This window comes from Cannabis sativa, chromosome 1, assembly GCF_029168945.1.
Source record: "Cannabis sativa cultivar Pink pepper isolate KNU-18-1 chromosome 1, ASM2916894v1, whole genome shotgun sequence".
NCBI classification, from domain to species: Eukaryota; Viridiplantae; Streptophyta; class Magnoliopsida; order Rosales; family Cannabaceae; genus Cannabis; species Cannabis sativa.
In genome coordinates, this window is record NC_083601.1 from 7233694 (window position 1) to 7248650 (window position 14957).

The window sequence follows — 14957 nt, forward strand, 5'->3', positions numbered from 1 at the left end:
ACGCCTTTTAACAGATTTCTGCACCCGAGACCTCTTTTATTCCAAAGAACCTGAACACATAGAAAACAAGCGTAATTCCGTCCCAACACAGCTAAAAATGCACATAAATTGGATCCAAAACATAGGCTAAAAATAGCCTAACAATCACCCTGACCTAAAAGTAGGCTTAACTAACAAATCAAAGAACACGAATAGCCTCTCGAGATCGAGCCTAATCATAACAGGATTAAGATCATTTGATCTAGGATCAACTAGGCGATATTGACTTGAATAGACATTACTGTAAGTTTAATAAATCTAAGTCAAAGTTCAATATCGGTCCTTTCCGATGCATACTCCATGCATCCAACCTGAGCTTTACTTTAACCATTGCTCTGGAAAGAACATAGCATTTCTCCAAATGCAAGTAAACTTTGTTGTAGATTATCATATCAGTAAAACCCTATGTCTGATAAATCTAGGAAACTTTATTCACATAGTCATGTTTACTTTCCAATGTGTTGACAGCACAATAAACAGGATCAAGTATGTGAAAAGGGTTTCAGATGAATTCATACATTATATACATATAATCATGAAATAAATCATGTGAACCATGCAACATTAAATGTTATTTCTGATCTATATTAATAAGTAAATCTGATTATATTGAAATGAGTTTTATTTATGGCATAAAACCCAACAAACTCCCACATGCACTAATATAAAACAAAATGTGCATTTTAAATAATCTCAACACCTTGATATACAAATCAAGTGTAGTAGTAGTAAACTCCTCGTAATAGGATCTGAAAGGTTGAATTAACCACAATCTTTCCTCTACTATTACTCTTCCTTAATCACAAAATCATTGATAATGTGATATTCCTCTCTATATGTCTACTCTCTTGAGATACTGGATTCTATACCTTTGGCAACTACTTCTTGGTTATTCAGGAAGTAACACTAGTAGTTAAGGCAATTTGGAATGGTGCCAAAGATGTATTGAACTTTCCTTAGACTGAATAAGTACCTTTCCTGCAACTTTAACATTCAGTCCCTTCCTGGTAGACCTAGAGACTTTAGATAGGTTTTTACACTTCTCCAAAATCACTATTCCACCCCCAGAGTAATCACCATCTTATCAGAAAGATTTTCTAGCACAAAGGCAAATTTCGAAATCTGATGTGGTGTAGTCTAAGAGTTTTAAACACACCCTTATAGACTAACATATAGTTCCTCTTCTTAATCTTAAGATTTACTTGATTGTCTTCCAATGTTCTTCTCCCGGATTAATCTGATACCTACTCATTACTCCCACTCAACAGCACGTGTCTGGTCTAAGGCATACAAAAGCATATCTAAGACCTCTCACTGTTGATTTAAGAAATTCTTTCATGGCTTTATCTTTTCTGGAATAGTTAAGACTTTTCCTTAGATAAATAAAATCTATGCCTAGAAGTCGAGAAGCTTCTATAGATTGCCATTAGAAAGAAAATGCTTCAGCATTTTACTAAAGTAAGTTGCTTGCATTAGAGTAAGTAATTACCAGGTATACCATAAGCCATAGGTTTAGATAAACTCAAACCTATAATACTAGGAACAGGAAGTTTTGTTAAGTCTATTGAATAGACTTATTAACTAAAATTTCCTTTTATGTCCTTGTAATAGAAAAATTTAGGTTACTCCATGTGAATGGATTAAACCATAGTTCTATTGGCTTTTTTTCTTAGTTTATTATCTTGACAATCCATTACTTATTTAAACTCACAATGGATTTTAATCACTAGTGTCTTCCAAGTCATAAGAAGTGAAGTTCCTAGAAACTCTCCCACTACGACAAGGTACCGTGAATTATGTCTAAGAAAACTAAATGGTATTGATCTCTTCGGTTGTGACAAGACAACAGAGGCAATGGGATCATCATATGTCAAATAAGATGATAGAACACTTTTGGAATCAAGAAAAAATATCTCCTTTATTTTCAGACTTAGTCATTATCTTAGAAAAGTATTATTTGTTTAAATAAACACTTTCTTATCTATTGACTATGGGATGGTCCACCCCTAATCACTTAGAATAGCTAACAAACCATGGTTAACAGTTCTAGCTAACAAGTAAACTTTGTTGTAGATTATCATATCAGTAAAACTCTATGTCTGATAAATCTAGGAAACTTTATTCACATAGTCATGTTTACTTTCCAATGTGTTGACAACACAATAAACATGATCAAGTATGTGAAAAGAGTTTCAGATGAATTCATACATTATATACATATAATCATGAAATAAATCATGTGAACCATGCAACATTAAATGTTATTTCTGATCTATATTAATAAGTAAATCTGATTATATTGAAATGAGTTTTATTTAGGGCATAAAACCCAACATATGCGGCCAGACCCTACCTGGTATAGGACTGGTCAGCCACCAAGAGCTGCCCATAATGGAGCTGGCCGGCCAAGCCCAGTCTAGCAACTAGGAGTGGTTGGCCAGACCCTTGCACATTTCGGGATGCAACCCATTCAAGAAGGGCCAACCTACAATAACTAGACAAGTTAAGGGACATGATCAAGGGCCTAGCTAGCCCAAAACCTTCAAATCTTGAACTAGACATGTCAAGGGGATCACCATTCTCGACATAGATTAATGTCTTGCCCTTGCCTAAGTTCAAGATGCCGGTATGAAAGATGTATCTAGGCGAGAAGACCCATTGGCACACATCAAGTATTTCGAGATGCAACTTGATCTCCAAAAAATTACTAGCAATGTGCGATGTCATATTCCCAGCAACCTTGTTGGAAACAACTCAACAATGGTACTTTATGTTGGCACCAAGAAGATTTAATTCTTGGAATGAGTTTTCTCGAGAATTCTACACACAATTTTCATCCTCGAGGCTACCATCACAACTGGAAGACCTTGTCGAGGTCAAACAATGACAAGATAAAACTTTAAAGGATTACATCCAAAGTTTCATGGCCGAGGCCACCAAAGTCAAAGGCCTAACAGAAGAAGGCTGGTATACGATCATACTAGGGGGCATCCTTCCATTAAGTAAATTTTGGAAAGATATCTAGAGGATCTCAACTAACAACAAGAAGGAGTTACTTGACTGAGCTGATGACTTTATCAAGCTGGAGGAAGCTGTCTGACAAGCCCTGACAGGGCAAGTCGGTAATAGGCAGTCTTAAGACACCCTGCAGTCCCACGACTTGCCAGAGGTGCATGCAGGCACTAGCACCTATGCGCAAACCTCTGGTGGCAAGAACACTGGGGGCAAGCGCAACAACAACAACTCTGGAAAAAATAATGGCAAAAAGGGGAAGTACAACACTTCTCCCATGCCATGAAGCTAGAAAGATAATGAGGAGAAGTTCACCTGTTTCACCCTCATGACGAAGAAATTGAGACCATCTTCATGGCCACTTGGGGAATCGTCCCATATAAGAAGCCCCCTCCCATCAAAAGATAGATGAGCAAGAGGGACATGTCAAAGTTCTGCTGATTTTATAATGACTTCGGCCATGACACCAATGAGTGTTAGAATTTGCAGAGGGAGATCAAATTCCTTATAAGGAAGAACAATCCCCACTTTCATTGTTATATGCCAAATGACCAAACTTAGGCACAAAGTGCCCAGAATGAAGACCGTATGCCACTTCCAGTAACGGGTCACCTAGGGGTCATTATCGGCAGACCCCACATCGCAAGCTAGTCCAACAAGGCTAGGCAACACTATGCTTGGACACATTGTCATGAGCCTAAAAGCGATATCCTAGTCGTCAAAGAAAGGGGCTCCAAGCAACCAAAGCTCAGAGAGCCCACTATCTCTTTCTCTGAAGGAGATGCTACTCAAGTCAGTTTTCTGCACAATGACCCCTGGTCATTGCTGCACAAATAGGGAATACGACTGTCGCAAGATGCATGGTGGACAATGGAGCCTCCTCCAATATTATTTTCAAATCAATATATGAAAATATGGGGCTCTAGCAAACTTATTTGGGACCTTGCACACAAGTAATGTATGGCTTCTTTTGCACAGGTATTGCACCCATGGGGTACATCCCATTGCTCCTGACCGTTGGAGAGAATCCAACAACCAGAACTCTGATGGCACGGTTTGTCGTAATCGATGTACCCTCAGCTTTCAATTCCATGATAGGTCGACCAGCCCTGTATGACCTAAAGGCAGTGACATCTATCTACCACATTTGCCTGAAATTCCCAACAAGGCATAGAGTAGGATGTTTGAGGGGAGACCAACAGTCTACCCATAATTGTTACAACTTGGCCTTGTCCAAAGCCAAGAAAGAGAAGATGCCCGCCAAGAGCTCTAAAGAAGAGCCTGACAAAGGGCAATGAAGTCCAACCCCCACCTAGACATAGATCCTCGCTTTAGGGATCCTACAGACAACTTTGGACTTATAGAAAATCTGGAGGAAGTGGAGGTCGATCCCACTTCCCCAGCTAGAAGACTAAAGATTTATAAAGGTTTAGCACCAAAAATAAAATTAGTGCTGATAAAATTTTTAAGGGCAAACTTGGACCTCTTCGCATGGTAACATGGAGACATTGTCGGAATAGACCCCTCTGTGATGACTCATGCCCTCAACATCGATCCAAACTTCCAACCTGTACAACAAAAAAAGAGGTTGTTGGACAAAGAACGCGCCCAAGCACTCAAAAATGAGGTCGAAAAGCTACAGGCCCATGATTTCATCACAGAGGCATTCTATCCACTTTGGGTATCCAACCCTATGCTGGTGCCCAAACCAAACAAAAAGCATGTCCAAAGGACTACTTTCCGCTTTCCAAGAATTGACTAGCTGGTGGACGCCATAGCTGGCCATGAAATCCTAAGTTTTATGGACACATACTCATGTTACAACCAGATCAAGATGCACTCGCTAGTCAAGAGCACACAAGCTCCATGATAGACTTAGGCCTATACTACTACAAAGTTATGCCATTTGGGATGAATAACGTAAGAGCCACCTACCAGAGGCTTGTGAACAAAATATTCAAAGATCTCATTGGTTGTAATATGAAGGTGTATGTGGACGACATGCTGGATAAGTCCAAAAAGGCTAGTGGGCTTGTGGAAGATCTAGACGAATGATTCAAGATCCTTCGTAAGCACAAGCTCAACCCCCTCAAATGTTCATTCAGAGTAGACGCAGAAATTTTTTTAACTTCATAGTCAACGCTAGGGGAATAGAAGCAAACCCAAACAAGATCCAAGCCTTTTTGGACATGAATTTGCCCACAACCATCAAGGAAGTACAAAGATTGACAGGACGCATTGCCGCACTAAGAAGATTTGTGTTCAAATCTACGGACAAGTGCATGCCCTTCTTAGAGGGAATAAAAAATTCAAGTGGATAGAGGAGTAAGTGTGAAAAAGCATTCCAAGAGCAAAAAAATAATTGGCTCAACCACCTGTCTTGTCAAAATCTCTGGACAATGAGGAGCTAGACGTGTACCCAGCTATCACAGAACATGTTGTGAGTGCAGTCTTAATAAGAGAAGAAGACGATATCTAACACCCGGTATAATACATTAGCAAGAGACTGATCGACCCTGAAAGTCGATACCCACTCATGGAGAAGCTGACCTAAAGCTTGCTCTTTATCATTCAGAAAGCTGAGGCCATACTTCCAAGCATACTTGATAAAGGTGTACAACCAACCATTGCGGTAGGTCTTACAAAAACCTGAAGCCTCCGACTGACTACTCAAGTGGGCCATTGAACTTGGCCAATTCAATATCACATATCAACCGAGAATTGCCATAAAGGGTTAAGCCCTTCCAGACTTTGTGGCTGAATGGCTAGTTGTTCGGTGCAGGCATTTCTCTCATAACACCTTGGGGCAACAGCTTCACGGTGCAATCAAATTCGACTTTAAAGCCTCTAACAATGATGCTAAATACGAAGCCTTAATCGCTGGCTTAAGCTGGCTCATGAAGTACGAGTTGACCACCTGAACATATATAGCGACTAATTAATAAATATATTGCTTAATAGATAATTATTTTATTTTTATGTATAATTAACATTAAACAGATATAATAAAAAAGTATTTTCATTTTAATTTTTTAAAATAATATATAAGATTCATTTACTCAACCAAACAATATAATTCAAACTAATGAGAATATAATTACATATTATCCTACACAACTACATATTACACATTTTTTTACAATCATATTTTTTTTTCTTCATAATATTCCCTATAATAAAATTATTTTGAATATTTCATTCCAAATGCTCCCATAATGTTTTATTAAAGGAGTTTAGATTACCAAATAGCAAAATTTCTATTAGAAGTGAATATTGTCGTCCATTAGTTTCTTTAGTTTTTCTGTTTTGGAATTTGGAGTCACGTTATGGTGTCCGAGTTTCATTTTTTTTAAGGAAAATCTATTCAAATTGTAATATTAGGATTGTGAAAAAAGAATTAGAAAAAATAACTTAGGTCGGCATGAATGAATTGAGTAAAGTACAGGAAGTTGGAGAAGAGAATCAAGGGAGTGACACGTGGCAAGGCACAATGATTGGAGTTGGCGTAAGAATCGAATACGTGTCAAGCTACCATATCGAACACGCCATCTCTTACCCTTGCTCTCTCCACTCTGGAGACCCCTGACTTTCCAGAAACTTCCAAGAATTCCTGGCTATCAATGCTCGACCCATCTACGGGCTCACGATTTGCCACGTGTCACTCTGCCCACAAGGCTCGTCCTACTTGGCATCCCCGTTTTTCTGAAAATGATACGCCCCGCCCTTTATGTTTTATGTTTTTTTTTTCTTTTTAATTTTATTATTGACAATAGACCAAACGATTAGGGCACTTTCACAAAGAAAAAAAAAAAAAAACTTAGAAAGCAAAATCCAACAATGAACACAGTAACCTTAGGCTTTTTAACCAATTTCTTTGTCTCTCTCCAAACAGAAAATTAGCAGAGCAAATAGGAGACGACATCTTTGAGTTGAGAGTCTTGTAAAGTAAAACTGTAAAGTCTTGCTTTTGAATTTTTACTTATCTTCTTTCTTTTTGATTTTTTCTATTTAATTCTCGCCCTTTCGTTCCATTTTCTCTCCTATCTCGGAAGAACCGCCATGAATGGCGATGGAGATAAGGATAGAGATCAGGGAATGAAAATGGAAGAGGCTAGTAAACAGAGAGTTGTGTACATGTGCGGCTACCTTCCCGGAGCTTTGCCGCAGAGGTCGCCGCTTCTTTCACCGACGACCGTGCGTCTCCCGCCGAATTACACGTGGATGGATGTTAGCGGTGGAGGTTGCGGCTTTGCTATGGCCATTTCAGGTGATTACTTCCATCTTGGCTTACCGTGATTTTGACTGTCTTTTTTTTGGCATTGCGGTTTTATTTTTGTTTTAAAACATTAAAAAATAAAGTTGATTTGATTAGCTTAGCTTAGCTTAGGCCAATAAGCTTACAACACTGTTTTCTTAGACTACTTTGTCCTTTTGTTTGTTCTGCCAGAAAATGTGTTATTATTTTTTTTTTTAAAAAATAAGCTGGAAAATACAACGTTTTTATTCTCTTTGGTTGTCATGAAAACGTCGAATAGAATAAAGTTTATTTCTTTTCTTTTATTTATTACATTAACTATCACAAGAGAATGAGGTTGGGATTGAATTGAACCCATGACAAACAACTAAGGCCAAGCCTAGAAGCTATAACCACAAGTTTATTTCTGTTTTAGTTTGATTGTGTTTAATGATGTTTAAACCTTAAAACTTTCACTTTTTCTGTGGAAACAATTCACTCTTTACTTTTTCTTTGGTTCTGTTTTATGTGTTTCGTAGTTGGGCTCTTCTATTGACTTAAGTTGTGTTCATTAAGCTCTTCGTTTTTGCCTTTTTAGAGGTGCGGATTTATAGTCCTCATAAATGTAGTTCATCCCACTTTTTATCTCCTTATAATGCAGTATTGAATATAGGATTTCTAAGGTCAGACTGTAATGTTGCACCCCTTTCTTTTGTTCAAGACAATTTTACTTGTTCAAGTTTCTTCTGATGGAATCTATTGCAAGCAAGCAAGCAAGCTAATTGTGTTTATACTTCTGGTTTGGTGTCTAATTCAGTGTCTGGAAAGCTCATCACATGGGGTTCTACGGATGATCTGGGTCAAAGCTATTTAACATCCGGGAAGCACGGGGTAGAGCAGCATTACACAATGCTGAATTAAATTAATTTATTTTACTTAGTTGTTTTACTGTGGAATTTACCATGCTTCTCAATTCACTTGTTAAGGAAATTCCGGAGCCTTTTCCCCTTCCAACCGAGGCATCTATAGTAAAAGCTGCTGCAGGTTGGGCCCATTGTGTTGCAGTTACAGGTAATAGTAACTCCTTACTCAATTTGACAGCGAGTTATAATATTGTCAGGGTAATGATTAAAAGTTATGTGAACAAACCTGGGCATGTATTTATTCTGCAAGTCTTCTTGCGGTTATAGAGACACATTCCTGCATTTAATAACTTTTTCTACTTTTCTTTGATAAGTATGTTCCATTAAAAGAGCCAAGGGGTTGCAAACAATGTAGACAAGAAGTTTACAAGAGAAGCACCTTACTCAAGTAATTGGTTTTTCAATTGCATAGAAAGAAAAAAAAACATTGTTTATGTTTTATCACCTTTTACTGCTGTTCTGTTTGATAGAGTCATCGCTTGAAATGTAAGGTTTTCTTGTGTGCTTTGATGCAGATAGTGGAGAAGTTTACACATGGGGTTGGAAAGAGTGTGTTCCCTCAGGAAAGATCATTGGAGATAAAGATTCGAGTTCTGAGAAGAATACCCTTGAAAGGCAGAGCCCTTTTCTGACAGATCAAGGTTGCTTCAATTACAATTTGACGGTTAAAATAAACATGAAAGAAAAGGAATTTATATGTATAAATACATATTTATATTTTCAATTTGGCTGCTTCTGATAACAATGTGTAATATGCCTTTCGTCATAGACTAATGTATTTTAGGGTATGTCATTTGGTTTGTACAGTTAGCCCTCGTTCTCTGGGTGAGCGATCCAGTGGAGGAACAGGTTCTGGTAATGATGCTAGAGGAGGTGGAGAGGAAACTACCAAGCGAAGAAGGGTATCTGCAGCAAAGCAAGTAGCTGAGAGTTCTGCATCTGGGGATGAAAACCTTTCGGCCTTGCCATGTCTTGTCACACTAAATCCAGGAATCCGAATAGCCAGCGTTGCTGCTGGAGGACGGCATACTTTGGCACTGTCTGGTAAATTTATCACGTTTTGAATAAAAATTGTTGTTGTTGAGCTACTGATTTGTTGCCATATGGTATTTTTCAACAATATAAAGGAGAAGTTGGCTAGATTTATGAGTTATGCTAATTTTCACTAAGTTGCAGATACAGGACAGGTGTGGGGTTGGGGTTATGGAGGTGAAGGGCAGCTTGGTTTAGGCTCTCGGATGCGCATGGTATCCTCTCCTCATCCTGTACCTTGCATTGATTCATCTCCTTATGGAAATGACAGATCCAATGCTATCTCCCGTGGAAGCTTGGGCGAAGAGCAAGGTTATAGAGTGCCTGGAAATTACGTGAAATCAATAGCTTGTGGAGGGCGGCACAGTGTTGTAATCACAGGTGACAGAGCCATATTTTCTTAAATAAAATTGTGGGCATTACCACTCTCTCTTCTTAACTTCTCCAATTATATTGGTCAGTGAGTTTAATTAGAATTAAAAATGGTTTGTTCTTGGAATGTGAAGTCAATTGAAAAACAATTAGAAATGGAAAAAGCTTGAAATATTTATTTTAAGAGCTGAAAATTTCATACTGAAAGTTGTTTATGTAATGTAAAAAACAAATGGTATTTCTGCATTACAGATGCTGGAGCTATTCTTACTTTTGGTTGGAGCCTTTATGGACAGGTGAATTACGCTAGAGCATTTGTTTCTTATTAAAGTCATTTTTCTTTATTTTTATTCTTTATTTTGTTCATGTTAAGATATAGTTAAGGCTATTCGAAGTTCACTCCTCACTCTTTCTCTTAGTGCCCTTAAAAAGTGAGCTTTTGCTAATTTTCTTTCATCAGATTATTTTCTATCTCAAGCTTTTAATAAATGGTAGACAATTTTAGTTGTAATGACTGAATATAAAAAAAAAAGTTTATTGAGCGTATTTGATTATTTTGTTTGGAGTAATTGGACTTTTTAAACTTTGGGGTTGGTTACGTACACTCCATTGAAAGAGTCGGTCTTTAATTTTTCTTTCTTTTCTTGTAATCTACTGTATTTTTGATACACAATGCAGCTGTGAATATAAAATAAACTAGTTTGCTTTGGTCATGGTAAAGTTTAAGAATGGACCATACATCAAGTGCTTATTCAATTGAATACCAATCTAAGTTGCTTCTGTTCTGTTTACTTTTTTTTTTATTGCATAACCATTTATGATGAGCATGGAAAAGAACCTCATCCAGTGTAGCCTCAAAATATGCAAACACAATATGTGTAAAATATGCTCCATTTCCTCACTGCCATCTTTCACTTATTAATCGTTATATCCCCTTTGATTGGTTGGAGTTTCCCATATTGACTATTCTCAGATTAATATGTAGGTAAAGTAGAATTGGTGGAGAAAAAGCAGTGTAGATATGCAAGATGAAGTTCATCAACAAGGAATATATCTATTCTGTTTTCTGCTAACGATAACTTTTCACTCTGCTGGCTACTTGCTGCGTGTTTTGTTTAATTGTTAATTATAACTTACTTTTCCTTGTTATGTTTCCTTCAAGTGTGGGCAAGGATGTACGGATGATGAGTTGAGCCCAGTTTGTGTTTCTTCCTTACTGGGTATTCGGATAGTGGGTGTTGCTGCAGGACTGTGGCATACTGTCTGCATATCTGCTGATGGTGATGTTTATGCATTTGGGGGAAATCAGTTTGGACAGCTGGGAACTGGAATTGATCAGCCCGAGGTGGTTTTCTATGATTTTTAGTTTGCACTCCTATATATTAAATTCTAGTGGCAGTAAGTTCTTGGAAATCTTGTTAAGTAAATATTAGTTCTGCATTTTTATGCAGTGTAAGTGTAGAATGCTGATACTTTACATTAAAGTTTTTCTATCCATCTTCTAATGATTATTTACTTGTGTTTATATCGTAAAGTTTTGCTGATAGATTACCTTGCAACATTTTTTTTTTAATCCAGACTCTTCCAAGACTTCTTGATTCTCCTTGTCTTGAAAACATGCATGCAAATATTGTCTCTTGTGGAGCTCGTCATAGCGCTATAATCACAGGTATGTAGATATAATACAATCTTGAATTCAACACTCCACCATTGACATATGTCGTGCAAACTTGAAAGATCAAATTTTGCGTGACACTAGAAATTTTCATCACACCGTATAATGTTTTGATTTTCAAATGTTCGCATAATATTATAATTTGAGTTCAGAAGTTTGAAAACGTAAACTTATGGTTACAGGTTGATGCTTACTATAGTGATTCTTACATCATGATCTTTTTCATTTTTCATCTCAGAGGATAGCAAGGTGTTCTGCTGGGGATGGAACAAGTATGGCCAGGTATCATACCCAGGCTGATGTACTAATCAAATTAGGGCCATCTTATACGAGCCTTGGAACCTTTTTTTCAGTTTAGCTTTGTATATTTAACATATTTCTTGAATGAATGTGGCAGCTTGGGTTGGGTGACGCCAATGATCGCAATATTCCTACTGAAGTTACCATGGAGGGTTGTGTCCCCAAAAATGTAGCCTGTGGCTGGTGGCATACCCTGCTTTTAGCCGAATCGCCCACTTGAGTTCCTTCTCCGCACAGTTTTGTTAGGTAGGAGTTGAATGGACCGGACCGGTAATCCTCGAGACATTATATGTATGTATAATGTGTATATGAATGAACATATACATATATGCATCTGCTCATTCTTTGGTGCCATAAGGGTACACCACGACTATAAACACCATGGCAGATTGATTAGTCCACTGTGTATATAATCCTTTGCTTTTACCATTTTCGATTATGCAATTTGAACGAGTAATATAGTGTAATAAGATGCTCTGTAATATTAGGTTATTTATGTGAAAAGGGATGTTGTAGTAGCTTTAGAGTGGTTTTAACTATAAATATTATGGTTAGAGCAGTATTCTATTGTTCTTTTGTATAATATATTTTCTTTTCTTCCCCTTTTATTTAGTGCTGACCTTGGTTATGATTTAAGGAAGGAAAACTTCCGTTCTTACCTAAATTTGAAAATCTAATCCCAGGGGCCTCTGCTTTCTGAGGTGGTTAATATTCATTTTGTTAAAGTGTTGGCCAAATATTAAGTCCCTAAACTACCCCTGCTCATAACAGAACTAACTAACTGCCTGTTATGACAGTTGGTGATCGAGCCCTATATAAGACTCGATTGTTTCAAACTTGGGGTGCCAATTTTCGAGGGAAAAATAGATAGTAAGAGAGAGAGTTGTATGAGTTGTTTAGGGAGTTGAGCTGTGTTTTAAGTGCTGTAATGGTGTGACACATTGATTGTGATCATCACCACTAGTGAGTTTCATTACAGAAGTAAAGCTTTCAAAATTGTGTAATTGTAACTGTTGTAATCTCTCATTGAAGTTCAGTTAATAAAGACTCTCCAAAGCTATTATTGTGGCTGTTTTCTGGCGGGGATGTAGGCAAGGTGATTTACTATTACCTTGTTCGAACCTCATTAAAATTGTGTTCTTGATGCTTATTTAATGTTCTTGTTGCTGGTTTATGTTTGTTGCATTACAATGTTTGTATTGATTTGGTTTCATTATCATTTGCTCTGTTTATTGTGTTCTTGCTGAGGTGTTGTTTCACAACACATTTATTGGATTGTACTGGTAGACCAAAACGTCATATTCGGCACAAAATTATGTTAAAAGTTCGAATTATATGACAGTAGTGACATTTTTGTTGTTTTTGGTTTTCAATGGTGTGGGCCCATGAAAGGAGAAATATGTGATATGGGCAATGACTTTTTTTTTTGAACAAAAAAGTGAATTGATTGTGATACAGTTAAAATTAAGGTTGAACATTTAGAAATTATTAAATACTATACAAGTGTACGCAATCAAGTAGTATACTCACGCAAGTAAGGTCGAACCACATGAAATTAGATTAATTACTACTAAACTATACTTATAATTCTATTTGGCAACTCAAAAGTATTTATGATTGAAAAAGAATGAAAGTAACTCAGAAAACTTAAATAACACAATTGAAAGTTGAGCAAGATGAGATAATAGGGAGGAGAATCATGTTGTTTGTTTACCCAATTGTTAATGCCTAATTGCTATCCTTTTCTTGAAGTGAATGACAGATTATAAATTAACCTAGCCCTTTTCAGATCTTCTAGGTTCAAAATCACATGTTCTCTAATTAATTTCTTAATTAAACTAACATGAAATCATCATTAAGCAATAATCTACTTATCACATAAGTCATGTGAATACTCTCGTTTCATATAGAACATCGATTATCCAATTTTAGCATTCTCAATTCTGACTTTTCAGATTTCGAATTGAGATCATAGAACATGCACAAGGTGATCAATCTTACACATGGAATTAAACACAAATAAAAATAATTTCACAAACAAGAATGGAGGAATGGCAATTATGCATTAACTAGGCAAAAACATTAAACAACATTCATCATCCTCCCTAAATGGAAAATTTAGTTTAGAAATAAATCCATAACCATTCTTATGACAATATTCAGCATAAATAAATTAAAGAGGAATAGAGAAAGAAACTGTTGGTGGATGAATTCTGGATCTTCACTTTGAATTACTCTGCTCTTCCTGCCGCTTTTTGCTGTGTTTTAGGTCTCCAAGTCGCTTCCCCTGATTTCCAATCACAGTTTTTTATTTATATGTGATTTTTAGGGTTCGTCGGACGATTTTTCCCCTGGCCGTACGGGATCTCGCTGCAGCCAAGTTGTAGCTCGCCGCGGCCAGATATGCGTCTAAAAATACGTCTTTGTAATTCCACTATGGCCGCGGCGGCGAGAGTGTACCTCGCCGCGACGACTAGAGCATGAAAAACTTGGCATTTTGCCTTCAAGATATAGCCGCGGCCAGAAGTGCGTCACGCCTCAAATTGGTGTTTTTCTTGGCTCCGCTCGCCTTTTACTGTACTTTTGCATCTCGAGACCTTTGTTATTTCTAAGAACCTGAAAACATAGAAAACAAGCATAATTCCGTCCTAAAACAACGAAAAGCGAACATAAAAACGATCCAAAATATAGGCTAAAAATAGCCTAACACCCGCAAACCCAAAAACCCGGCCACCTGCCCCGACCCGCTGCTAAAAAAGTCAAAACTTTGAAAACCTGTGTGTTCGGGTCAGGTCCAACCCGAAAATACTCCACATGGGTGTCAGGTTCGGGTTTTAAAGTTAGACAAATATTAATTCGGGTGTTAACTCGAAACTCGAAAATTAGGTACAATATTTTCGTGCTACAAAGTCAGAAGGTACAAATTTTTTATTTATTATAAAATAAAAAAGTGTAAGAATCTCTCATTTACATGTCTTCACCTCTATCACCTACAAAAGTAGGTTATATCTCTCATCCACATAAGTATTTTCTATTAGATATGTCTATTCAAGTGGGAAACAAGCATCAGTTTGTTGTATTTTTTATTATTTTTTTATTTTACTTTTATCAAAATAAAAATAAAAATAGTATTATTTGTACTTTTCATCCCATAGTCCAACCTTTATTTTATTTTTGTTTACAGTGCCCCAGAAAGTTAAACTGTACAGTACATTTTTATGGAAATATTGATTCGGGTGTTAATCCAAATCTGACCACAAAACCCGCCATACTCGACCTGAAACCCGCCAAACCCGACCACCCGAAACTGGGTTCGGTTACACATTTTAAACACCCAAAATCCGAAAACCCGAACCCGACCATCCGAAAA

General features: G+C 37.1%; 1 protein-coding gene across 2 annotated transcripts; it reads left to right on the forward strand.

The window, feature by feature from the left end:
* Positions 1 to 6769: 6769 nt before the first annotated feature.
* LOC115708321 (ultraviolet-B receptor UVR8) lies at positions 6770 to 12199 on the forward strand. Of its 2 annotated transcripts, XM_061103249.1 has the most exons (11): positions 6770 to 7318; positions 8103 to 8176; positions 8272 to 8356; positions 8724 to 8849; positions 9016 to 9252; positions 9385 to 9621; positions 9865 to 9908; positions 10775 to 10957; positions 11191 to 11281; positions 11526 to 11569; positions 11685 to 12199. In XM_061103249.1, the coding sequence occupies exons 1-11, from the start codon at positions 7111 to 7113 to the stop codon at positions 11805 to 11807; spliced, it is 1452 nt and encodes a 483-aa protein (XP_060959232.1). In that variant the 5' UTR covers positions 6770 to 7110; the 3' UTR covers positions 11808 to 12199. The 2 variants fall into 2 exon arrangements, with proteins under 2 accessions (XP_060959232.1, XP_030492418.2); XM_030636558.2 differs by lacking the exon at positions 11685 to 12199 and having other exon boundaries at positions 6774 to 7318; positions 11470 to 11569.
* The last annotated feature ends 2758 nt before the right edge of the window (positions 12200 to 14957 follow it).

Coding starts and splice junctions, on each gene's coding strand:
- LOC115708321 (XM_061103249.1), top strand. CDS start 7,111: ATGAATGGCGATGGAGATAAGGATAGAGATCAGGGAATGAAAATGGAA. Junction 7,319..8,102: donor CTTTGCTATGGCCATTTCAG/GTGATTACTTCC, acceptor TGTCTAATTCAG/TGTCTGGAAAGCTCATCACA. Junction 8,177..8,271: donor TAACATCCGGGAAGCACGGG/GTAGAGCAGCAT, acceptor TCACTTGTTAAG/GAAATTCCGGAGCCTTTTCC.